This window comes from Pimephales promelas, chromosome 6 (genome assembly GCF_988280905.1).
Source record: "Pimephales promelas chromosome 6, fPimPro1.hap1.1, whole genome shotgun sequence".
Classification (NCBI taxonomy): domain Eukaryota; kingdom Metazoa; phylum Chordata; class Actinopteri; order Cypriniformes; family Leuciscidae; genus Pimephales; species Pimephales promelas.
The window spans coordinates 23,877,854-23,903,876 of record NC_142774.1 but is presented as its reverse complement, the minus strand read 5'-3'; the positions used below and the strand labels follow the sequence as shown (position 1 = coordinate 23,903,876).

Here is a 26,023-nt window from a genome sequence, read left to right as displayed (position 1 = left end):
GCATTTTATTTTATCTTAATATATGATATATTTGAAATGAATTATACTTAATGTGCATTCAGTGCGGCGAAAATATTGCATTTACTTCACACTTAAGTGTAGGCCTATACCTTTAAAATATATTATTTTTGTAATAAATACACTTCATAAAAGTACACTAAAGTGCACTTTTTTCACAAGGGTTACTTCACTCCTCCTTTAGCCTACTGCAGCCGCCTAAATTTCAGGCGAGGCGCATCTCAAATGAGCCTAATGTCACGCTAACCAAAGGACGACTAAATAGCGACGTAGTCAGAACGTACCATGTTTGCTGGGTAATTACATGCACGCGGTCACCATCCCTCCTTATACTATGCGTGGTCCTTTCTGAATGTCAATTTTGAGTGAGTGGGCCAGGGGGAGAGAAGTCTGAGGAAACGCTGCACATACAACAGGGATAAAACATTTAAGCGTAACGTTGTGGTTATGTGAAACATATTCTTGCGTTTTGAAGGAAATGTGCGCTAAATTAAATCATCTGGAGTTCTGATGGATTAACTTGTATGGAGACGCCAAGTAATTTCTCTCGATTTTTTTTTTAATACGAATAACTTGCGAAGGGTACAAATACGCGTTTTTGCTATCTTTTTAATCTTCAAACAATAGCCTATTATCTTGAAGATAGCTACTATTGCCATTTATTTAAGTCTTTGTAATTCTAGCACCAGACCTCTGGCTTCCTGTCAGTCTAATGATAAAATTCATGACAGTTTTACCACATTTTTTTTTAACAAATAGACTACCTTTTTATATAAACGATGGACACGAGATGCGTTGTTTGTTTGCTCTTTCTCCTGTCTGGACACTTCGTCTTGATAAGTGCTCAAGGGAAGGATTTTAATGAGAGGCAATTTTCCACGGGTCCTGTGTCTCCAACTCTCAAATCAACACTTGGAAAATACAATGTGGTCAATGAGTCCATGCCACGACCAAGAGTTTTGCCGCCTATGTGCACTGGTCCCACGGAAATTAGGGATACTTTCAAGTATATTAACACCGTGGTTTCATGCCTTGTGTTTGTTGTTGGGATAATCGGAAACTCCTCGCTGCTCAGAATCATTTATAAAAATAAATGCATGCGGAACGGTCCTAATATCCTCATTGCAAGTCTGGCTCTCGGGGACCTGTTGCATATTGTGATAGACATACCCATCAACGTTTATAAGGTAAGCACAAATTGCAGGACAGCTTTTATGTATTTTGGTATTTTATTTGAAAAAAAAAAAACACTTTTCGTTTTCTCTTTTATAACCATTTTTCCATTTTATGACTTAAAAATTAACGAACAGATTATTAACTTGTAAACAGTTTACTTGGTTGCGACGTTAATGAAAGGTAGCTCACAGTTTTGAAATCTGAAACAGGTCAATGACTTTTCATGGGCATTCCAATATTCAACCAATGTAGATAAATTCACATATTTCTAATTTAACTTTGGGAAGGCTTGAGACATGGGTCCACGATGTAAAAACAAGCAAACAAAAACTAGGCTATGTATGTCCAATTCAAATAGCATTTTCTAACATCAGTCAATTTAATTGTCAAGGCAACTTAATGTTGATTTACATTTAACAATGAACTACAATTCGTTGTGCTTTCATCGATGTTCAAAACCTACTAGCTACATGAAATGGGCTTTGCATTATTTTTTTTATCTGAATTTAATTTATCTGAATTTCACATTCTAAAAAATTGAAAAAAGATCTGTACTCTGTACCACAGTCATAAGTTTGGAAACATTACTATTTTTATGTTTTTTAACTTGTTCTGCTCACCAAGGTTGCATTTATTTGATCATAAATGCAGAAAAAAATACTATTGTGAATTGTACTATGTATTGTATTATACTATTGTGAAATATTATTCCAATTTAAAAATTATGGTTTTCTATTTTAATATAATTTAAAATATAACTTATGTTAAGCAAAGCTGAATTTTAAACATCATTACTCCTGTCTTCAGTGTCACGTGATCTTTCAGAAATCATTCTAATGCTGATATTATCAATATTGGAAACAGTTGTTCTGCTTAATTTTTTAATAACGTGTGATTTTTTTTTTTTAGGAATCTTTGATTAATAAAAATGTAAAAGAACTGCATACACCGTCCAAATATTTGGGTTCTGTAAAAAAAAAAAAAAAAAAAAAAGTCTTCCTTTTTTGAAAGAAATGAAACTTATTCAGCAAAGATGCGTTAAATTGATTTTTTTTTTTACAAATATAGTATAGATTTATATTGTTAGAAAAGATTTATATTTTGAATAAATGCTGTTCTATTTAACTTTTTATTTATAAATGAATCCTGAAAAAAGGCATCACAAGTTATAAAAAAAAATAGCAGCACTGTTTCCAACAATGATAATAGATTTGAGTATCAAATCAGTATATTAGAATGAGTTCTGAAGGATCATGTGACACTGAAGACTGGAGTAATGCAAATTTAGATTTGCATCACAGAAATAAATTATAGTGTAAAGTATATTAAAATAGAAAACCATTATTTTAAATTGTAATAATATTTCACAATATTACTGTTTTTTTTCTGTATTTTTCATCAAATACATGCAGGCTTGAAGAGCATAAGAGACTTCTTTCAAAAGCATTAAAACATCAATATAAGATAAAGATTAAATCGAATTTCATATATAACAATAAAAATGGTAAAACTTTACTGAATGCCTTTATTTATAATGCATTCCTATAATCAGTTTTGTGCAAGTTACTTCCAAACTGTAATACATCATATATTACTTCCTTCCAACTCCCAGCGTACCGTCCAGGGCCGGGTTTCCCAATAACGATGTATCTTAGCTCTTAAAGGCCTCATTATGCTTTTGCGTCAACTCCACGGCTACGTTGTCACTACGGCGTCGTGGCCCTTTTATGCTTCCGAGTCAGGTTGCGTTTCATCACGGTGCATTTCACCGCCAGAACGCTAGGGTGTGTGGTTCGCAAATTTTTTTGCTAGTTTGTTTTGGTTCCGTGCGCCACGAGCGAAAGAGGGAGAATGTTGTTGCAGCTGGAGCTAATCCATAGACATATACACTAGACCTCACCTTGGGGCTCTAAGCATGCGTCAAAACCGCCGCCATCTTGGAACAGGGGTCTTGTCATAGGAAGTAGCTAGGTAAGGCTGCTATCTCTGCCTTTACTTCGAATTCATTGATGGTGGCGGACTTTTGTGCAGCGTATGATGTTCACGGATGAAATCTGAACTAGAAAGAATGTTTTTTTAAAAAAAAATGTTTTTTTTTCTTTTTGGAATCAATGATAAATACATGTCTGACCGTTGGAACAAACCAAAAAAACAAGAAAAATCGCATTCATGATGAGTTATGGTGATTTTATTTCCGCTAGACCTGTGTCTACTACATTGACGCTGATGCATTAAAGTGGAGGGGCTCCCCTGTTTCAAGATGGCGGCTCTATTGACGCATTCGTTCCAATGAACTGCCTTAGCCAAGGTGACGTCTAGTGTATATGTCTATGGAGCTAATCGACGTTGAATAACAAGACGACACAACGGTCCAGGGCCCGTTCCACCCATGCCCATCTCCACATGGAACTGGGCCATGGCAGGATAATTTAGTGTGTCCAGTGGCGGTCATGGTTAGTACTACTGTATAATCAATGTTGTAAGTTAACCGTGAACATTGTATTGAAAATAAACAACAAACTGTGTTTCAAAACAAACGCTGATTTATTGATTGATTGAAGTTTATTGTGAACAAAAAAGCAACATTCTTTGGTTGGGAAGTTCGGTCTGGACTCGATCCATTGAGGAGTAATTATGATCAGGCAAAAAATGATCGGGCCAATCAGATTGCCAGGGCGGGCTTTATACGATGATGGACAGATGATCTGCAGCTAACTGGTTTACCTCAGAGATGACTGCAGCTGGAGAATTGAGATGTATAGATTCCGCTGCTGTCGTGTCTGTTTTTAAAATTAATCGACAGCGCATTAATTTTAATAGACAAACAGAAAACTGCAATCAAGGCATTTGTCGTTCGGAAAGATATTCGGCAAAAGTGTAACTTATCAGCCGGCTCTGACGGTCGCTAAGTTAAGAAGATAGGATGTAATGAAAAGCCTGTGGTCGTTGTGGTCCCTGCTTTGGTCGCACTCATGAAGGACCAAGTGAAAGAAGCATCACTCGTTATTTTACTTCTAAAATAAGTAAGTTCTGTTGTTGACAACTATGCTATGCAAAGTATTTGACTTACTGCGTTGCTCTGATTGGCTGTAGGTCTGTACGACTATCCAATTGAGTGCAGAGGTTTTTTTTTCTGGTTCGGTTAAGACACGCCTCATAATCAAAGCCCTACGGAGCGGTCTCAGACTCATATTCTCAATAGAATACGAGTATGATGAAGTCAGGCTAATATATATTAACAATGAAATAAAAAACAACACAGTTTATTTTTAGTTTAAATCTTTATTAACTTTCTTTATAAGTGTATTATAATTATCCGTACGAGGGTGCAAATGTTAAAAACGGCGCTATAGCGGGAGGGGGAAACCGGAAAAGCTACACTCCTGAAATTATGTATAATCTGACCAATAACAGCCCTTGCTGTCTGCGTCGCCTCGATGCGTAGTTACAGTCTTTACAGTAGTTATCTCATTGTTCCAGAAAAGGATGGAGAACTGCGTCACTGAAGTGTTTGGTGCTGGAACTCAAGTCCAATGCTGACACTCAAATGGATCGTGACTGAAATCAGATCCGAGGACTGGTTTGTCACGATAGATCTGAAGACGCATACTGAGGTTGACAAGGTTGTTGAAACCATTCTAAGCTCCAGAGTTCCCGCTACGAGGAAACTGTTTCACTATTTCGAGAGTTTTTCACTTCTTGGTGTTACCAGCATCAGTGGGATCCGGTTAACTGTTCAGTAAACACAGTATTCGAGTTTCTGCAAGAACGCTTTGTATCAGGCCTATGTCCTTCCACGCTTAAAGGGGACATATCATGCAAAATCCACTTTTTTAGCCCTTAAATGCATTTTGTTGTATATTTGGAGTGTTTATAAGTACAGAAAAGATGAAATTAGGGTGCTTCAGGTGCTTCGTTTATATCTTTATATTCTGTTTTGGTCATATTTTTCAACCTGTTCAGATTTTTCTGTTTTCTATGACGTTTTTTTGAACTACAGCGTCACCGTATTTGCAGCGGAACTGCCAAAAAAAGACATTGACTACCGGTCCAAAACTTCGAGCAATCCGCCATTATTATTTCTCGCTCCGATTTTGTAGTCCGAGCTCAATGATGCAGAAGTTACGAGAGGGCAAGTAAAAAGCGGTTTTTGGATGTAGTGACCTGAAGCCCTTCAAGGATTCCCACTTCAACAACCTCCGCCAGTAACGTTATACAGAAGGGTTTGCCGATTGACTTCGTCTGAATGAGAGGTAACGTTAAATTATTTCTATCTTTGGAGACGACGAACAGAGCATTTCGATAAGCTGTAAATATCTTTAATAAAAATAAAGTACTTTACTTTCTTAAAACGCATGGTGGTCATGGTTTAGCAGTACCTTTGTCTTTCTTTGTTTTTGTTTTTAAGTAATTAACGTTGCACGTCTGCAGTATTATTGTTCTTGAGTTTCATCAATGGTCATTTAGCTGCTTTTCTGATGCTTTTCTAAACGTATCATATTATCAATACAGATTGTTTGTGGTAAGATTAGACCGTAGTCATTTATCTTGTCAGTGTGCTTGTTTTAACAAGAGAAATAGTCGACTTTCACTAATAACACAAAACAGTTAACTCACATACCAATACATCCATAGAAGAGGTTGTTCTGCAGGTTCGTCGTCGTCTTTATCAACTCGCTCGCTCTGGCTCGAATATGTAAGGCTTGATGGACAAGTCTTCTGTTGTTGACATTTTATTAACGTGTGAATAAAAATGTTCTTTAAATGTTCATTGAAGGTTGAACTGACCGTGAACTCATTGACCTGGAGAGTGGGCGGGGTGTGACGCATCTCCTTTTTATTTAAAGGGGACGCATTGAAACGGGTCGCTCAAAGAGGCACATCAGAAAAGGGGTAGAAAAGGGGCTTGTGGAGCTATAATAATGAGGAATTCAGACCCAAGCATTGCAGTTATGTTTTATATAGACCACAACGGTATGATTTATTTGTAAAAATGAATGATTTAAAAGCATGATATGTACCCTTTAAGGTATACGTGGCGGCCATTGCGGCTTTCCACGCCCTGGTGGGTGGTACATTGTTGGGTCGAGACCCTCTGATCACTCATTTCCTTCATGGCACTTTGAGGCTGAGGCCTGCAACTTGCACTAGGGTGCCGGCTTGGGACCTTGCAATAGTTCTTAGATTTGGTCTCAGAGAAGTTCCTTTCTTTTAAGACTATTTTCTGCTAGCTATTTCATCCCTCTAAGAGTCGAGACCTTCAGGCCTTTTCGGTCTTACCCCAAAAATGGTTATGGTCCTTTGAGGCCTATTGTGCTGCAGGTTTCTGTCCTCCCCCATTTAGCGGACCAGGAAGAGCTGAACCTCTTGTGCCCAGTGCGAGCACTGGACACTTATGTTCAATGGACTTCTCTGTTGAGAATATCCAACCTATTGAGCAAATAGATAGTTGACACTATTCTTCTTGCTTGTGAGTCCACTGGCCAACCATTTGGTGGTCAGGGCTCATTCCACTAGGAGTATGGCTTCTAAGTTCTCTTGACTTCTCTCCAAGACATCTGTGATGTGGCGGGCTGGTCCTTACCGCTCACATTCGTCAGGTTTTACAGCTTGGACCTGGATGCTGCCCCAGCTTCCCAGGTGCTTCTTATTTAGTTTGCCGACTGTTTTTATCAGCTAGCATTTTGTAAGTACGGCGGATTGGGTATTCTCGTTCCCAAAGTGTCATCGACGCATCGCAAGTTCCCTCGAAAGGGAACGAGACGATCCGTCGCCCTGCCATTCTTCTTTCATTCCTGCGATCGACTTTGCTTCGGCTCTAAAAGCTAACACGAGTAACGCACCGTATGTGCTTATATCGTTTCCTGGTCATGACGTCAACATTCCATTGGACTAGTTGACATACGTGCTTCAGAGGTGATCACCCGAAGGCGTTCCCAAAGCGTCATCGACGCATCGTCTCGTTCCCTTCTCAGGGAACTAGGGTTACAGTCGTAACCTGAGACGTTCTTAAATTTTTTTAAAAATATATCTATATTGAAATGTCTACTTGTAAACAGAACAATTCAAAATGAAAGAAAACAGACAAAAACAAAAGAAAACAAAACAGACTCTCAGCCTGTTCTCATGTAAATGCGTCTCTATAACACACATCGTGTATTGTCAAATTCTATACTCAAACGTATAATACACACGCACCCCACCCCACACCTAAACCTACTCTAACCAACTAATGTCATATGAACGTAAAAACTCACTTTTGCGTATAAATTACACGACAATACACATGTGCTATAAAGATGCATTTAGTGTAATCGGGTTGCTTTCTGCTTATGAAATGTGCATTGCTCTCTGGCGCATTCACTAGCCTACTGCGAAGATCGTGAGTCAGCATTGTCAACTTCATCTTTATTAATAAACAATTAAAATGTCTCCTTGCTATATTATATTCATAATCATTGCTTTTGCCGGTTCTTTGTGACAGCTTTTAGGTGTTTTATCGGCAGTGCCACCGCCACCCTTACATGTTACATGAACGCGTCACCACCACATAAAAATTATTATTGCGTAAGGAAAACATGAAAAATACCACCAAACATAGCCTAACTGTTTAAAAAGAAAACAAAACGAACAGCCTAATGCGTTTACGTCCATCTCGCGAATGTATAGTCTCTCTTCATACCATCTTCACCCATTAGCCGCTTTTCCACTGGCCAGCAGGAGTACAGAGGCCGAAATCATCTTCTGTAAAAACAAATAAATCGCTATACAGATACTGTGATGTAGAGTCTGAGACATTCGGATCCATTTACAGTTGTTTATTAAGGATAGTCAAACAGGCAGAATTTAGTGAACAGCATAGACAATATATCAGACAGTCCAAGAGAATAAACGATACCAGGCAGAGATCAGGGCAGGCGGCTATTTCCAAAATCCAAATGATAACAGGCTAAGGTTGAGGCGGGCAGCAGACAAGGAGACGTGAGTCGATAAACAGTCAAGGGTCAATACACGGGGAATCAATTGACAGTAGATAAACACTTGGTAATGTTAGTCGGGGCAAAACAAGACTTCGCAATGTGTGTGAGAAGAAGGCAGTTTATATAGTGAAGGGAAGTGGGAACACCTGTGCAGATGATTAGGCCTAGGTATGGGGCTGATGGGAAATGGAGTTCAATACTCAGGTGAAGGTGTTCTGGTGCGAGTGGAGAGAGCCACAGAGGTGCGGTCTGTGACAGATATATCAGACGCTGCCATTAAGGGGGCTTTTACACTGGGCTTGTTTGCCGCGGTCTGAGCCCGAGCGCGTTTGTTCCCGGCGCTCCCCACAGCGTTGGTCTGGTTTCACACTCAACTTGATTCACCATCGAACCCTGGTGCGTTTGCGTGGATATTACGTCATCGCAAACGTGCAACGGCGCATGACAGAAAACAACGTGGGTCAACATTTTGTTTTTTTTTTATTAATTCGTTGCTTATGCGCATTTGAGTGAACAATACAGGTTTACAGTGCGTGTGTCACATTAGGGCTGGGTATTGACACAAATTTCACAATTTAATTCGATTTCGATTCACAAGCTTGCAATTCGATTCGATTTCGATTCGATTCAATATTGATTATTTTGGATATCAGTTACAATAAATGGCAAGTTTTCTCAAGGAAATCAAATCTCTTAACTAATGCTGTAAACTATGGGAGTCTAGTTGTACTAGGCTTCATTAGCCTAATATGAAGGTAATAATGAACTGTTTTGTAGCTATACAAACACTTAAATTACACTTTTATTTATTTTCATAATAAGAAGATTATATGAAATATAAACATTTAAATGGTGACTGTCATAAAAACTTGCCAGATTTATTCAAATATGCATTAATTATATATTAATTAATTATATTAATATGCATTAACTAACGAGTTTATGTGGGTTTTCTGAGGTGAATATGACGATGACATTGATTACAAGCTGTTTAACTGACGTCTTTCCACGGTTGAAACGCTGATTGAGCGAATCAATGTGACATGATACGGATTTCGATAAGTTGTACTCTATCTTTTAACACACTTTCAGATGCTCATTCATGTTTATTTCGCGCTGTAACTGGTATTATTAAGCCGGAAGAGAGATCAGCGCTGCTGCTTCTCTTGAGCTGCACCAGAGTGATCTCACGCCACAGCGTCAAAACGTTATTTATGTTTTTGAATTTCTAAAGAAAATGGACGTAATTTGAAAATTGAGACTTTGTTTCATATCAATAGTAACAAAGGACAAAGATTATTGCCATTTTTTGGATGCGCGCAGCCGCGATACAATGATCCATTCATTCCAATGAAACAGGATGACTAATCGACTCTTGAGATTTAAGAATCGATATCGATTTATAAAAATGAGAATCGATTAATATCGAGGAATCGATATTTATTACCCAGCCCTATGTCACATAAGGTGGTCGTACCTTTTAGCTGCTTGCAAACGGACTCTTTTGAGGAGACAGTGGATTTCTAAATTTGGTGCCCTGATTTCACGCGCAATGCACGAATACACTGCAGGCTCACTCTCAGTCTCGCTCTCGCTCGTATCCAAGGTAAATCATCAACACTATCATCCCTTACAAGTGTTTTAATTACCGGTAACTGAATACATCACAATAAGCTAAAACGCACGCATGCTGCTTCCACATTCACGCGAATCGCGCCACGGTTCGGTAGCAACCGAACTCAGACCACCTCCTCCAGGTAGTCTCGGGTTCGGTACCCCAGTGCACACCCGGGTTCAATGACAGCGTTCACATTAGCGATTTTTTATGCCAACCGTGCCCCGTTCCGAACTAAACTGCCAGTGCGAAAGCCCCCTTAGTCTATATTTGCAAAACTTGGACACCGCACGCGGCTATTGACTGTCACAGTTCTGTTTCCCATGGGTTTGTTACATGCCCTGTTTGTCATATGTTTGTCTAGTCTGGTCCTGTGTTAGCACATGAGTGTCTTGTTGTTTCTTGTGCCATGTGCTCTCTTGTCTAATTGTCAACCCCGCCCATCTTGTTATCTCGTTATTGGTTTATTCCCCCCACCTGCCAGCCTTGTTACCTCTATTGTTTGTTGGCCTATTTAATCTACTTGTGTTTGCTGTCTTGTGCCGATTCGTAGTGATGGCCAAATTAAGTGTTTCGAAGCATTATTGCTTTCTGATACAATTGTATTGAAAATGGTACATTACTCAAAGCTTCATTCAGATCGAAATTGCAGCACCATCTCCTGGTGAAGTAAATGTAATGCAACTGTCACCATAATTGTAAATGTAATGCAAGCTGACAACCATAAAATGCAAGTAGGTGTGTATGTAAACGCCCCGTTTATTATGCGTTTACGAAGCGATCAAAGCTGAAACAGTGTTAGTGCTGTGAAACTCATTTATGTTGGTGAATTTTAGAGATACTGATGAGTTTCATGTGTTCACCTTGACAATAAAACATTAAGCATGACGTGTGTGTGTAGGACAGCAGATCAGACCAGCTTAAAAAAAGTTGGAAACCATCACAAAAATTCTAATGGTTTCGATTAAAATACCATTAGAAACCATTGGCTTTTACCATTTAAACCACTACAGAATTCTTTTTTGTAGTGTGTTTGGGTTAAGATTTAATGCCCCCACCAATATAACCAATAGACCCACAGAGACCACTATAATTCCCATTACAACCAATAGAATTCCCACAAAAACCATTAAATCCAATAGAATTTCTGTAATGGTTTCCATGACTATAGAAATCATTACATTACTGCTTCTTTCCTGTGGGAAGCAGAACTCTATAACTTGTTAACTGGTGGGACTGTTGAAAATGATGTGCTTGTGTAACTGGTTGAACTTGTATAATGTCGCAGAGGTTTTTTTGAAGTTTCTGTCTTTCTCCATATCATTCTCTACATAATAGTAAAAATATTTGTATGCAGAAATGTCAAAAGATCTAAACCTTTTTTGGGGAAATAAGTTTAAAGTGTTCCCAAACTTGGGAACAACTTCTTTTTCTCGCTGGCTCCGAGACGAAAATAAACTCAATCCACTCTCAATAATAATGCTGAACTACTAATAATAACTTCAAACACCGACTACTACAACCCACGGTGTTGCCATGGTTTGGCTTCAATTTTATAAGAAATACAGAAATACAACGTAATCTCAGTGCGTATCTATATCACAAATTAAATTTCTTGTGCTATTTAAAGTCTGCCACATCGCAATTCTGCCTGATCGCTATTCCCTTAATTCACTCACATGGTATTTTTCTCTCAGTCTCTCTTTTCATGACCAAAAGAATGGTTCTGCTTAATTATCTCATCGATCTTGTAAACTTTGATTGATGCTCTTTGACACGACGGAGTGGCAGGGCCTTGAGTAATTTGCGGGGCCCTACGCAACATCCGTAGTGTGCGTGTAGGGAGGATCAGCTCTGAAGCAGTCTCTAGCGTTGGTCACTATTGCACATCTTGAGGCCAGGGGAGTGAGGTTTACATTCACAGCTCTTAATAGCTTGCTTCTACTTTTATAATGCATTATATATAAAGGCTTTAAGTGTTACCAAAAATAACCCACCAATTTCACCACTATGTAATTTTCTGTTGCCACTTACTGACACAAACGTAACTGTCTTTCAGCTTCTGGCGGAAGATTGGCCATTTGGTGTTGGACTTTGCAAACTGGTTCCTTTTATACAAAAGGCATCAGTTGGCATCACAGTGCTCAGTTTGTGTGCATTGAGCATAGACAGGTATCTGTATGTTGTTGTGTTTATTTGCTCTTAGCTCTTAGATAATATCTAGTTACACTAATTAATTTTGCTTCTGGCACTGATCATTGTCCGAAGGTTTCGAGCAGTGGCATCGTGGAACCGCATTAAAGGCATCGGCATCCCCAAATGGACCGCTATTGAAATAATTCTGATATGGATGCTGTCCATTATACTTGCAGTGCCAGAGGCAATTGCCTTTGATATGATCACAATGGACTACAAAGGAGAGCTGCTTAGAATTTGCTTGCTCCACCCTATGCAGAAAAACAAGTTCATGCAGGTCAGTTTGCATGTCATACAATAGTTGGATCAACAAAAATTTGGACATGACACATAATAATTGAACAACCCTGAATATGATAATAATTCATTGGTAATTTGGTTAATTTGTTCATTTCCAGTTTTATAAGTCAGCCAAAGATTGGTGGCTTTTCAGTTTCTACTTCTGCATGCCGCTGATGTGCACTGCCATCTTCTACACTCTTATGACCTGTGAAATGCTTCGAAAGAAGAATGGAGTCCAAATTGCACTTAATGATCACCTAAAACAGGTCAGAGCTCTCTGTCCCCTATATGACCTTTGAAAGTGCACACTGCACTGTATATTCTTTTAAGAGGGACCATGCACTCCCTATACAAAATAAAGACATAATTGTATACTGCCAATGGGACGTAAAGAGCTTGTTCACTTTAATAACTTGTACCAAAGTTTGATACTCAAAGTTTACTTGTCATTATGTCTTAATCCACTGTGATTGTTTCTAAATCAAAATAAATAGGCAAAAGACATTATTGTGCTCTACAGAGGCGTGAGGTGGCTAAAACCGTGTTCTGTCTGGTGCTAGTCTTTGCACTGTGCTGGCTTCCATTGCACCTCAGTCGTATTCTAAAGCTTACCATTTATGATGAAAGAGACCCTAATCGCTGTGAGCTTTTGAGGTAAGATCACATCAACAATTTTCAAAGGCTTTCTCTTGTTAAAACACTGCAATGTTTTTCTAAACATTTAAATTTGGCTTTCAGAGGACAACAGTTCTGCCATTTAGTCTAGAAACAAATAATATCTCTATCTTTGGTAAATGATAGTCTTAATAATAATGAGCCTGTTTGTTTGTTTGTTTGTGTTTTTGTTTACATGTAGTTTCTTCCTGGTTCTTGATTATATCGGGATCAACATGGCATCAGTGAACTCATGCATAAACCCAATCGCTTTGTACATGGTTAGCAAACGCTTCAAGAGCTGCTTCAGAGTAAGAACAGACTGACAGACAATGTTGTACTGTTATGATGTAAAAAAAAAAATATATATATAGTTATAACATATTGGGAAATGTAGGTAAAATAAAAACTCCTACGTCAATGTAAATAATGTAGATATATAGCTACCATTTATATGATGTTGTCAGTGAAAACAAAAAAATATATATATAAATCTTATCACTGAAATGAAACTCTCTTTATGATGATAATAATGTGATAATATCTGGACATGATAATAAAAAAAAATATTTAATACATAGAGCCACTTCCTACAGAACATGTTTTTGCATTCATTTGCTCTACTTTTGTTACTCTGTATAATATGCATTAGACGGGTGTCTTGCTATCTACATTTTACGTGTGAAAGCCACATTTTTATGATGCCATGTAATTTTTTATGATGCCATGTCATGTTATAAAATGTTTTAAGATTGTTCATTCATTCTTTTCAGTGTACACGATTTTCAAAGATTTCAATATTTAGTTTGTTCACCTGTATATTTTAAGGCCTTATTCAGTTTATCTTAATTTTCTTGCAAGTTTGAGCTATAGGCATCCTGCAGTAGTTTATATGATAAATAATACGTTTCTTCCTCTGTTCCCTTCCAGTCATGTCTGTGTTGCTGGTGCCTGCCTCCTGAAATGTTAGCCATGGATGACAAGCAGTCCTGCATGAAGCTGAAGGTGACAGAGCGAGGATCCGAACAAAGCAACAGCCGTGCCTCCAACAAATACACGTCAACTTAGGGACTGATCTGCATACAGGTATCGGTGGCCTACCAATTGCATTTAACATTTAGCTAATACCATGATACCTTACGCTGAGTCAGCTGGAGGGATACTCATTAACAAGTGAATGTGGTGCTACAGTATAAATGGTAAATCTAAGTTTGTGTTAGAGACGGCAAAAGGTATGTATTTTAACTCCCAGTTTTTATTCAATGCTGACTGGCATCATTTTACATGTAGTGTTAGGAACTGCTTTAAGTTTTATTTAACATTGGCATCCAGAATTTGTATTAATTTTCCGTGTGGGAAAAAAAAAAAAAAAGTCAAATTCAACTGACTGATTTAACACAGATTCAATATCTTAGCATTGACACTGTTACACACTCTGAACGACACGAGTTTTGCCCAACCTTCATAATATATTCATGCTTCATGGAAATATTAGACCAAGCTTGAATGTGACTTCACATGCTCTCTGTAGTTCCCCATTTAAAGATTTTACAAATGTCATAAAGCAATTGATTGTAAGAACAAGGATGGGTTTGTTTTTGGTGCACATATGTATGGAATTCCCCTGCAGCCTTTTTCATGGCAGAAATGTAATTAACCCTAATGCAGAAGAGCTTTATTATTAGCTTTAAAATGTTATACTCTTGTGCTTGCCTGTCTTTTTTTTTTTTTTTTTTGCAGATATTTATGTAGTTTCACAAAGCATTATGTATCTTTAAGTATAGTGTATTTGTCTGTGTTTTTGTATTTGTCTCAATTTTGTACATGTTTGCAAATTTAGACTGTGATCATCTCATCTGTTTTAGAATGGAAATGCAAGTCACGTTAGATCTTTTCTTTGAGTTTTCTTTGAGCCTTTACACAGGTTATATAATTAATCTAATGACTCAAGACCTCAAACATTTTACATATCACTTCATCATATTATAATTCCTGCTGTCTCTGTTCACTTCCTGTTTTTTTTTTTAGTTCTTCTTTCTAATATTTCTGTACTTCTTTGTTGTATTGTCCATCTATTAGGTAAGATTTTTTTTCTTAAATTAATTGCTATGCAAATATTAAGACAATAAAACCACAAAAAATGCAGTTGATTGTTGTGGTATCAATGTGTAATAAAATCAGAGTTGTTAAAATTAGCTATAGTAGTTTACTAATATTAACCAATGAAAGTGTTACCTTAATTATTTTGCTAAGGCAGATGAACTCAGGGCTTTAATATCACATCAAGTAAGTGGAGCGCAATCTTTCTCCTCAAGGTATTTGTTTGAAAAGTAAAACACGTCTAAAAGCTTGCCACTTTTTATTTTAATGATAGCTTGCACCATTAGTACATTGAATTATTAACATCATGGAGACATCAGGAATAGGCAATCAACTATATAATGATCAAAACCTTATGCAATTGGACATGTCCTTGTCTTCCATGTTGTAAAATATACGTATGAGTTACGTTGCTTCACTGCCATTCACAAATCTTCTCCCATGGCCTCGTAAGGGATGGTAAAGTGTATCGTATGCACACCTCAGAATCTTGCCAGAAGAAGTAGGACATCCTGGTACTTTTTGCCAGTAGGCCTACTGTGAATTTGGACGTATTTCTTTCACCCTAATAGTAGGGAAGTTTTCGGCTGCAGCCAAAGTACATTTTTCTAATTTAGCTGTTTTAGAACATGGACAGTACCAGCCAAAATTTTAAACCAAACCCCACATTCACTTAAATGCGAAAGTGTGTTCAACTTTTCACTGGAACAGTACATTAACATCTTTTCATGAGCATTAAGGTCAATCATGTGTACTTCCACCTGCTCACCTTCCAAATATGGAACAATCCACAGCTGTGGCCAATGACAGCCTATGGAGATCAATGTAAAACCAGGAACACTATTGCACTCATGGTTGGTATGTTTTAGGTACATATGGCCTATTAAAGGTGCTGAAGATGATGATGATGGCTTAGAGTGTGAATGATTGAAGCCTTTGTAAACCTTTAATTGACGTCCTTCTCACTTTTTTTGTCAAAGATTTTTGTTAACCATATTCCGCCATCTCTAGTGGTCTTCTTTTGAGGCAGCTTAAAGACTCTCTTTGCCTTGGAGGTGTGTCACTCCCCATACTGCACTGAAAAAAATGATGTGTTGGCTTTACTTAATTTTTTCATGTAAACAGGTTCCACCGGTTGCACATAACTTTGTTTTGTTAAACAAACATAATTTGTTCATGTAACTTCAACATCATGGAAGTCATTTTAAGCCATCCAATCAAACTCTGAGCTGAGTGTTAAAGTTAATGAGACAATTAAGTGAATAACTGAGTGATGATTGAGCATTATTGAAGACACCTGATGTTAACAAGCAGAATCACTGAAGGAGAAAATCACAAATTGTAAGTCACCGTTATGGAGATCAGTGTTTGCTTTAGTTGGGCTCTTGACCCTTACACTTTTACTTTAAACTTTGTTTGGCTGCTGTTATCGATTTATAACATGCAAATGAACAAAGAAAATTGTGATCCGATAGTGTTGGTTATGTTTTGACATAATCATGCTGTGATCTGTAAACTCCAAAAATTCATAATTCTGATGGTTAGGATTAACTTGCTAGCCAAAGTTTAATGATTATACAACATATCTGTATTTTCTTATAACAGAAAATATTTAACAAAACTATTCTGATCAAATCACTTAATCTTTATGTAGAAACAGATATCAATAATCAGCCTGTCTATCTCAATCGTGGTGACATTAATAGTCCTTCTTTCCACCAATTACAACTCATTAATGTCTCCTATCATGCATTGCGGTTTGAATAAATTATGATCTGAATTGTCTATGTAATTTACTTTTCCTAATTGAATATTCTACTAGTCACCGTTGTTGAGAAGCATTGACTGAATCTTGAGGTCTGTGTGTGCCTTAAAGAAAAAAAAAATTGTAAAAAAAAAAATCTTTTGTGAACATTCTGGATATTTATGCAGAATCTCAGTTATACACAAACCAACAGAATAAATTATAGACATAAATTTCAAATGATGAATGTCATTATATGTCCAACATCATTTTATAATTGTTTATCTTTGTTCATCTGGCAGGTATTACTCAGATGCAACAGTAAATTAAAATATAAAGTTAATAATATAAGGGTGAAGAGCCCAACTAAAGCAAACACTGATCTCCATAACGGTGGCTTACAATTTTAGATTTTTTTCCTTGTGATTCTGCTTTAGGTGTCTTAAGCTCATTATTTATTCATGCAGCAATGCATGATGGGAGCCATAAATGAATTTTGATTGGTGGCATCCAGAAATTTTTTTTGTTTATTGATTTGATCATTTGAACTTCATTGAAAAGGCTCAAATTGTATGTTCTACAAGAGCAGTGCTGGTATGATCCATAAGGTAAATTTAACAGTGGTTCATGCAGTTTGACTACAAACCGGAAGTTTGGTGATTCAATCCCCAGTTCCACCTTTTCTATGTGATCACCTGGCTGTTATAACTCATGTACAGCCAAACATAATCTTAAGTTAATAATATAGGGGTCAAGAGCCCAACTAAAGCAAACACTGATCTCCATAACGGTGACTTACAATTTGTGATTTTCTCCTTCAGTGATTCTGCTTGTTATCATCAGGTGTCTTCAATAATGCTCAATCATCACTCAGTTATTCACTTAATTGTCTCATTAACTTTAACACTCAGCTCAGAGTTTGATTGGATGGCTTAAAATGACTTCCATGATGTTGAAGTTACATGAACAAATTATGTTTGTTTAACAAAACAAAGTTATGTGCAACCGGTGGAACCTGTTTACATGAAAAAATTAAGTAAAGCCAACACATCATTTTTTTCAGTGTGTGTAGGATAGCCATGGTATGCTGCTCGCCCATTAAGGAGAAGAAAAATGTTTATACTTGTTAGTGTTCAACAATTAAGAATAGTATTGTTTGCTGTCTGTCCAATCCTAAAATGGATTAAGAAAAAGGCAGTTTTTGCAAATTAGTGTATTTTACTCTTCTTTAACGTGCTTGTGTGAAAGTGAACGTGGTTGCTACTGTAAATGAAAGCAATAAAAAATGTTTTTTTTCTATAGTAAATTACTTGTCACTTGCTGCCAGTTAATTACTGTGAATTTCGCTGCCAAGAAAGCAGTGTTATAGTCCACTCTAAACAGAGTAAAAGCTTTGACAAGGAGTTGTGTGGCATGCTCCGATAGGAAGTCTGATCCTCCTAATGTTGCATAAGGCAAATCTACAGGACAGAGCAGTTTTAGCAATGTGGTCTGTTAAGTTTAACTGACCATTAGTCACTATTCCAAGGTTCCTGGACATGGACAAACTTATAGCTGAATGGAGAAGCAGCAACTCTGTCTGTTAGATTAGACTATAGACTATTAAATTTTGTCCATTTTTGTAGTTGGCTGTATTTTATATTTACTTTCTGGTTGCTGGTCATGTGGGTATTGAGTAAATAGTCTCTCATGTCTCAGATAACTGTTAAACTTGAACAATTTCTTGATGGGTAATTTTCATTTTCATAATTGTTCTTCTTTGCAGCTACCCTTTACCATCTTAAAACCAAAGATGGCAATATCATAAATGAAGGGATTAAGCTAAATGACAATAGTGGTTTTGTGTATAGCCTCCTCTAAAACAAGATCACATGGTTCATAAGAGCATGACTAAAGGACATCATGTGAGTTGTACTGAGGAACCTTTTTCTCATGACCAGCTCCCCCTTCTTTAAATGATCATAATGCGTGGCAAATTATGTCATGAAAGAGTCTCTCTGTTTAATTTCCAACAGGATCCCTCCTCATTCAGTCACTGTGAAATCTACAACAACAGCACCTCTAAGAATCATCACGAGGGGTTTCTCATCTAATCTTCACAATAATTCTATTTCCATATCAATTGTCCTTATTGTATCAGGATGCCCCTTGGCCTCAGGAAGTCAAAATGGTCTGAGCTTCAGCTTTGGATGAGATTCATGTTGCAGCAAAAACAGAATGGTTTGTTCAGGTGTTTTTTTAATTTTTTTATTTAATTTTTATTTATTTATTTTGCCTTTTCTTTTTAGAGACACCAAACTAACGAGTCTGATCAGTATTAATGCATAATGATATTCATCCCTTAGATGTAACTTGATTTTTGGCTAGGGGTAAATGTGAGTATACCATTTAATGAAATGGGTTACTCAATATAAAGGTAGGGCAATAAAAGAAAAAGGATCAACTCCACTCTAAAGTCCAGTGCCAAAGTGACATGGTGAAAAGAAAATAACTAGAAAATAACTAAATATTTACAAAGGAACAAATAACAATACCAAAAACAAGGTGGGAAGGTGAGCATGAGAGACAGTCAAATAAATAAATAAAATAAAATGAAGCTAACTAGGTTTAATCAGCTAAATTAACTGTCAAAAGAAAATGCAGAAAGAAAAATAATTCAGCCTCAAGACACCCTAACTAAACTCTGCTGACTAACTAGACAATAAAACTTACAGGGGGTGGCATTTTCTCCTTAACCTAGTGTGTTTAATACAAAACAGGACGTCCTCCGTTGTTTGCAGTTGTGTCGTACAAATATTGCCGAGTTCACATTGCTCAGTTTTCAAAGTCATCAGATCACTGTTCTTTTCACACTGCACAACTATCTAGGGTAGCATTCAGTTTCTGTTGTGTGCACATTGCACAATGGATCGGCAAGAGGGGGTTGCACATTGCATGACTTTACAATAGAAAGTATTGCCGACAACTCTGAAAACAAACATGTTAGAAGTGATAAAGGAGTTGAGACTGGAATTGTTATGAATTAAAAATGATATAGCTAAATTAAAATAAGAAGCTTGCAATCCAAATAATCTTTGTGCTGATTTCCAGTGAAAAGGAGAAAAAGAAAAAAAGATGGAGGAAATGATTGGAGAGATGCTGGGAGCAAGGATTGTGTGTAAAAGAGTAGGAGGTAAATAAATAATTTTGCAATGTGCTTCGGTTGCTGCTGGTTACACAAATGTTTGTCCTTTGTTTCTGTTTGATATAATTGTAAAGCTTATATGTACAGTGGGGCCAAAAAGTATTTAGTCAGCCACTGCTTGTGCAAGTTCTCCTACTTAGAATGATGAGAGAGGTCTGTAATTTTCAACGTAGGTACACTTTAACCTGTTAACTGTCACCCCCCCTTTTTTGAATAGACATGAAAATGCACATTTCGAACTTAAATGGTTGTAATTCAAGAATGCTTTGGAATATAGACATATGATTGGTCTTGTTTTAAAGAAGACATTTGGCAGATTTTTGTAGAAGTGAAATAAATTAAGAAAGTGAAACAGAAAAAAAGTTATAGAAGTTTGAGTTTATGGAAATGTACAACGTAAAAATATTAATTATTCATATTTTACATAAAATATATATTTTCAAAACCTGGGCTACTCTAAAATGACAGAAAGATCAAAGCCAAAAATCTGAACAAGTTGTGTTTCAAATTTTAGGTTGATATCTCAAAAAATGAGCTTTCAGTAAGATTTTGTTTGAGCGCAGTACCAAACTTTTTCACTAGGGCACAATCAGACTCCATTACTGCCCATATAAGGGCGCCTGCATTTCCATTCATGTTTTGAGTGATATGAACCATTATTTTCACAATTTTCATACAATTTCTGAAGTAGAGATCCTATTCAGAAGTAGCATGGGAAGTTTGGCAGATTTTGATATGAATTGAACCTCTAAGAAACACATACAAAGAACACGCATGTAAGTCATAGCTAGCTGCCACGTCACAAATGGTGAATTTATTATTTTTTTCTTGATATTTCAAACTTTTCAGACCTTTTTTTTTTTCAAAATAATTGAATGGATTCTATCTTTTGAACTTTTGGCATGAAAACAAACTGAGGTATCTACCATTTTTTCATGATTTTTCATGTTTACTGCTATTTTAAAATAAAGGTCTGAACACGCCTTATGAGTATGAAAATATTCTTGTTTTATATTGATAAATTATGGCTCCTCTGTAATATATTTTGAAAATCAGTCACCAAATATGGAAACTAGAGATTGTAAGCTTTCAAATGATATATAGTTTGTCAATATTATTTAAGGTATTTACTAAGATATTATTGTTTTAAAAATATAGTGGCAAACGTCCCACCTGTGGGACGGTGACAGTTAAGTGGTTTAACTATGACACAAAATGAAAAAAAATAAAAAATACATAATAATAACAATCCAGGATATAATTTTCATCCAGGATTTTTAAAGAATTTATTTGTAAATTATGGTGGAAATGAATTATTTAGTCAATAACAAAAGTTCAACTCAACATAACCTTTCTTGGCAATGAGGTCAAACGTTTCCTGTAAGTCTTCACCATGTTTTTTTCCCTCCATGCAGATCTCCTCTAGAGCAGTGATGTGCAACTGCTGAGCAACAAGGATTTTCAACTTTCTCCACAATGGGATTTCTATGGGATTGAGGTCTGGAGACTGGCTAGGCCACTCCAGGACCTTGAAATGCTTTTTACGGAGCCACTGCTTCGTTGCCCGCGGGCGGTGTGTTTGGGATCATTGTCATGTTGGAAGATCCAGCCATGTTTCATCTTCAAGGCTCTCACTGATGGAAGGCTTAAAATCTCACGATACATGGCCCTGTTCATTCTTCCCTCAACACGGATCAGTTTTCCTGTCCCCTTTGCAGAAAAAAACAGCCCCAAAGCATGATGTTTCCTCCCCCACGCTTCACAGTAGGTATGGTGTTCTTGGGATGCAACTCTGCATTCTTCCTTTAAAGAAATTATAGTCTGCTCCGACCAAACTTCCACCCCAATATATATATATATATATATATATATATTGAAATGTTCCTTCACTTAAAAGAGCTTATTTATCATAGAATCAATTCCTTACAATCTCAGTAATATGTAAGAGGTGTCACAGAGTCACAGTTATCTTAACACCTATAGCGTGGAAGCGACAGCAGGTATTCGAGAACCATCTTGATTGGGGGGCTTTAAATAGATGCTATCACATTAAACATTTGGCAATTCTTATTTAAAAGAACACCAAAGATGTGGGCACAGAGGGACCACTTTTTGTTGTTATCCTTAATTTACATACAGAACACAGCTGTTACGACAAGAGCAACTTCATTTACATTAAGAGGACAGTAACAGGATAAAAGGTTTAAGATTTGAATGCTCTGGGTTCATTCTGACGCCGGTGAACCCAAGGTGCTTCGTGTGCCTTGCCACTGCTATGCTGTAATAAACGTAATTTTTTTTTAAATCTTCGACGTCCACTTCATTTTTCCTTACATTGGCGAGCCACCCTTCAAGGAGTTTCCAACAAAAACCCCTCGTTTAAAAAAAAATCTACAAAAAGAACATTTTAAGGACAGAAGAGAATTTGATTTATTCAGTATTAGCAGGAGAAGTTATTAAGCCTATTTTGTCCGATTTTGTTTAAGATTATAAAGGAAATGAATCAGCCCAAAGCAGTGTAGCGGCAGAGTTGTATTGGAATTGTTGTTTCTAAAGTAACTGAAACAAAGGGCTTAAGTGTAAAGTTTCTAAAGTACCTGAAACTTGATGTTTGTCGCTTATACTTCTGTTAAGATTCTAAAGTAAGTGAATCAACCCGAAGTAGTGTGGTGATAGAATTACACTAGATTGGTTGTTTCTAAAGTAACTGAAACAAATGTGTATGTTTCAAATGTATTTGAAACTGCTGGTGAAGTTGATATAATTCTGAGGAAATTCTAAAGTAATCAGAGGTGTCCAAAAACTGTACTCAAGAAAAAGTAAGTACTTATAGAGATCTTTACTCAAAGTAAAAGGGTAACACTTTAAAATAATGGTCCGTAGTTAACAAGTAGCTATGCAGGAAGTAATAGGTAGTACTGCATTAACACCGAACTTAATACTATTAACTAATATGGAAGCAATATTAACTAAGCATTAAGTAATAAGTAATTTAGTACAAAGGTAGTTCCTTGGTAGGTATTTGATTATTACTAAAGAAATATATCCTCATTGAGAACTACTTGTGAACTAAGAAATAATAACCAATTAATTACTAATCACAAAAGTAACATGTCTAAATTAAAGCTGCAAGCAGCGATGGGCGGGCCCTCACACCTGTAGCACGTCGGGGTGTGAGGCAGCCACGTTGCATATTCCGCATATGTAGGTCACATGTGCGGCGGGGGCTGCTTCGTTAAAGGTAACTTCCTGTTGCCAGCAGGTGGCGCTATGACTGGGGACTAATTTCGGCATCTACATGTGTTCAGGGCGGGACTCTCGTCAAATGTGTAAAATTTCGTGCAGATCTGTTCATTTACAGCCAAGTTACTACAACTTCCTGTTTCATGGCGAATCATCAATGCCTAGGACACGCCCATCGACGAAAACGCGCAGATAGCACAACTTTACATCATCAATGCCTTTAGAAGGCACAGCAGAAATTTGAAGTCGATCCGACTAAATCCCTAGGAGGAGTTCGTTAAAGTACGGAGTGTGTAAATCGTCCCAAAATGGGCGCCAAATTCAAAATGGCCGACTTCCTGTTGAGTTTAGGGTATGGGTTTTTGAGGCTTTTTTGTGCGTCTTGATATGATACACGTTCCCACTAAATTTCGTGCTTGTAGGTTGAACGTGGACGAGGGGCTAATTTTTTGCAATTTTCTAGGTGGGGCTAGGGAGCCATTTTGCCCTGCCCATCCGCGAAACCCACAAAATACGAAATTTTTCACCAGTCCTGACATGCGTGCCAAATTTGGTGAGTTTTTGAGCATGTTGCGGCCCCAAAAACGGCGCTTACTTTGCAGAAAAAAGAAAAAATATAATCCTAACAGTTTCAATAGGGTCCTCGCACTGTTAGTGCTCGGGCCCTAAAAATTAACAATTGTGGGGGTTTTACTCTTAACATAGTCATAACATTTCAGAAGCATGTGCCTCAAATGGGTTCTTTTTGGAAACCAGTTTATGAAGTTTATATATCCCCCCAAATACATTAGCTAGGTTGAGATTGTGACCACTACTCTTGTCAGGATGGACGCATGTGGGGGGTTACTGCTTTTTTTATTTGCATGATTCTGTTTATGGGGTGCAATATAACATGTATTCGTGGTTTTTCTTTTTTCTTTTTACTTCCTGAGTCTATGAAACCACTCCCTCAGAAACAGGCAGTGGGCTCAGATTGGTTAGTTTGGGCCGGTGTGTGGTGATTGGCTAAACTGTCGCTCACATTGTCCGGAAGGTTAACGCCCATTACAGGGCGAAACGTGCCTGCGCGGTCCAGATGTAAATAATAGTGTCGAACTGCAGTATCAGTTTGAGGCAGAATCAGACCGAGAAAGCCGCGTTGAAGAGAGTAAAGCAGAACCTCACCACACACGGCTCTTACTAAACGTTTCTGAATGATAATTTGCTAAATTTTTTAACTTTATACACGTTTGTTTAACACAATAGCATCTGACTGGCAACAATAGCAACTGGCGGATGCCCATGCGCAGCGGACGGTGATGGCTGCTTAATATTGACGCTCTCCCTCAGTTGTCTTTTTTTCGGATTTATCTATCCCTACTAAGTTTTTGGCCGAATTTTATGTAAATTCCTTGTTTTAGTGGCACTCTAGATGGCATCCAAACGAGATTTAATCCACTCCCCGGCAAAGAAAAGGTATAAAGACGACGAGCACCTTCACAACGCCATTGCCGAAATGCTGGATAAGCAACTGTGAGCGCCATAAAACTAAGTATGTCGACGATTGTTCGCGAGGAAATATCGACGATTACGGCACGATTGGAATCGCTGGAAAAGGATGTCAAATCGTTCGGCAAAAGATGTGACAACATCCAGGCTACTGTGCGGGATGTTAAAAGGGACTCGATTGCTTGCAAGACTTGCCTAGAGGGGCTCCAGGAGAAACTATATCTTTATGAAGATAAATCCAGACAAAATAACCTAAGGTTGGTGGGCCTGCGGGAAGGAGCTGAAGGAGGGGATGCAATTCAGTTCTTGCAGACCCATATTCCCAAGTGGATTCCAGCTCTACAAGGGAAGACGATCGAGATTGAACGGGCGCACCGCCTCTACGCGAACGACGATCCCTCCAGGAATAGAGCGCGCACTTTGATTTTCAAACTCCTTCGTTACAATGACCGACAGGCGATCCTACAGGGAGCCAGAAGTGCACCGTCTCTGAGTTATGAAGGGGGTAATTTAAGGTTCTATCCTGACTTCAGCCAGGGAACGTCCAAAAAAAGGAAAGCTATGGCCGAAGGGAGGAAACGCACAGCAACTAGGCATCGAGTCATTTCTGCTTTACCCTGCTTCGGTCAAAGTACGTAACGGTCAGGAGCAATTGTTCTTCAAAACCCCCGGAGACCTGGACCGTTTTATCGCGTCTCTGAGTGCCACTATGGAAATGGACATCACCGTGCCTACAGGGATGCCTGATGAGTAAATTCGGCCTTCTTTGTTTTGTATTATGGCACTTTGAGTAGGGATATAGGTTTAATTTTCGCTGTGATGGACACTCAGGTGAGAGTTGCTGATGCTTGAGTAACTGTTGCCACTTATAGTCCGAGTGCATGCCCTCGACTAAATTTGCTTTCCAGGCAGATAAGAGAGGGAGTTCTTCCTCTCTGCAACCTGCCGATAGTAATTTGATTTTTGTTTTTCTATTGTATTTAACCATTTACGTTGTAATGTTAGAACTACCAGGGTTTGCCGTTTTTGTTGTACTTTTTGTGTTGTTTTGGGGTGAAATTAGCTTTTTGCAAAAGCGTAAATATCCAACGCACATGGCACCCTTTAACGTAAAATGAGACGCAGATATATTTGGGCAGAAGGCGCCCCCTAGTGGTCTAACCCTTACCCTACACCATACCTAAACTTAACCATAACCGAAGCGTCTCATTAGACGTTAAAGGGTGCCATGTGCGTTGGATATTTACGCTTTTGCAAAAGCGTTGTATATGGCGCTTTGGGATGAGAATGCGTTGAATTATTATTGATGCGTTCGGTTTCTATAGCTACCTCTGCCTATAGCT

At 37.7% G+C, this 26,023-nt stretch overlaps 1 protein-coding gene across 1 annotated transcript; it reads left to right on the top strand.

Moving 5' to 3' along the window:
• The first annotated feature begins 369 nt into the window (after positions 1-369).
• ednrba (endothelin receptor type Ba) lies at positions 370-15,060 on the top strand. Its single transcript, XM_039694756.2, has 7 exons — positions 370-1,205; positions 11,849-11,961; positions 12,058-12,262; positions 12,384-12,533; positions 12,788-12,921; positions 13,124-13,232; positions 13,852-15,060. Exons 1-7 carry the CDS (start codon positions 798-800, stop codon positions 13,987-13,989), a joined length of 1,257 nt encoding a protein of 418 aa, XP_039550690.2. The 5' UTR covers positions 370-797; the 3' UTR covers positions 13,990-15,060.
• Positions 15,061-26,023: the final 10,963 nt, after the last annotated feature.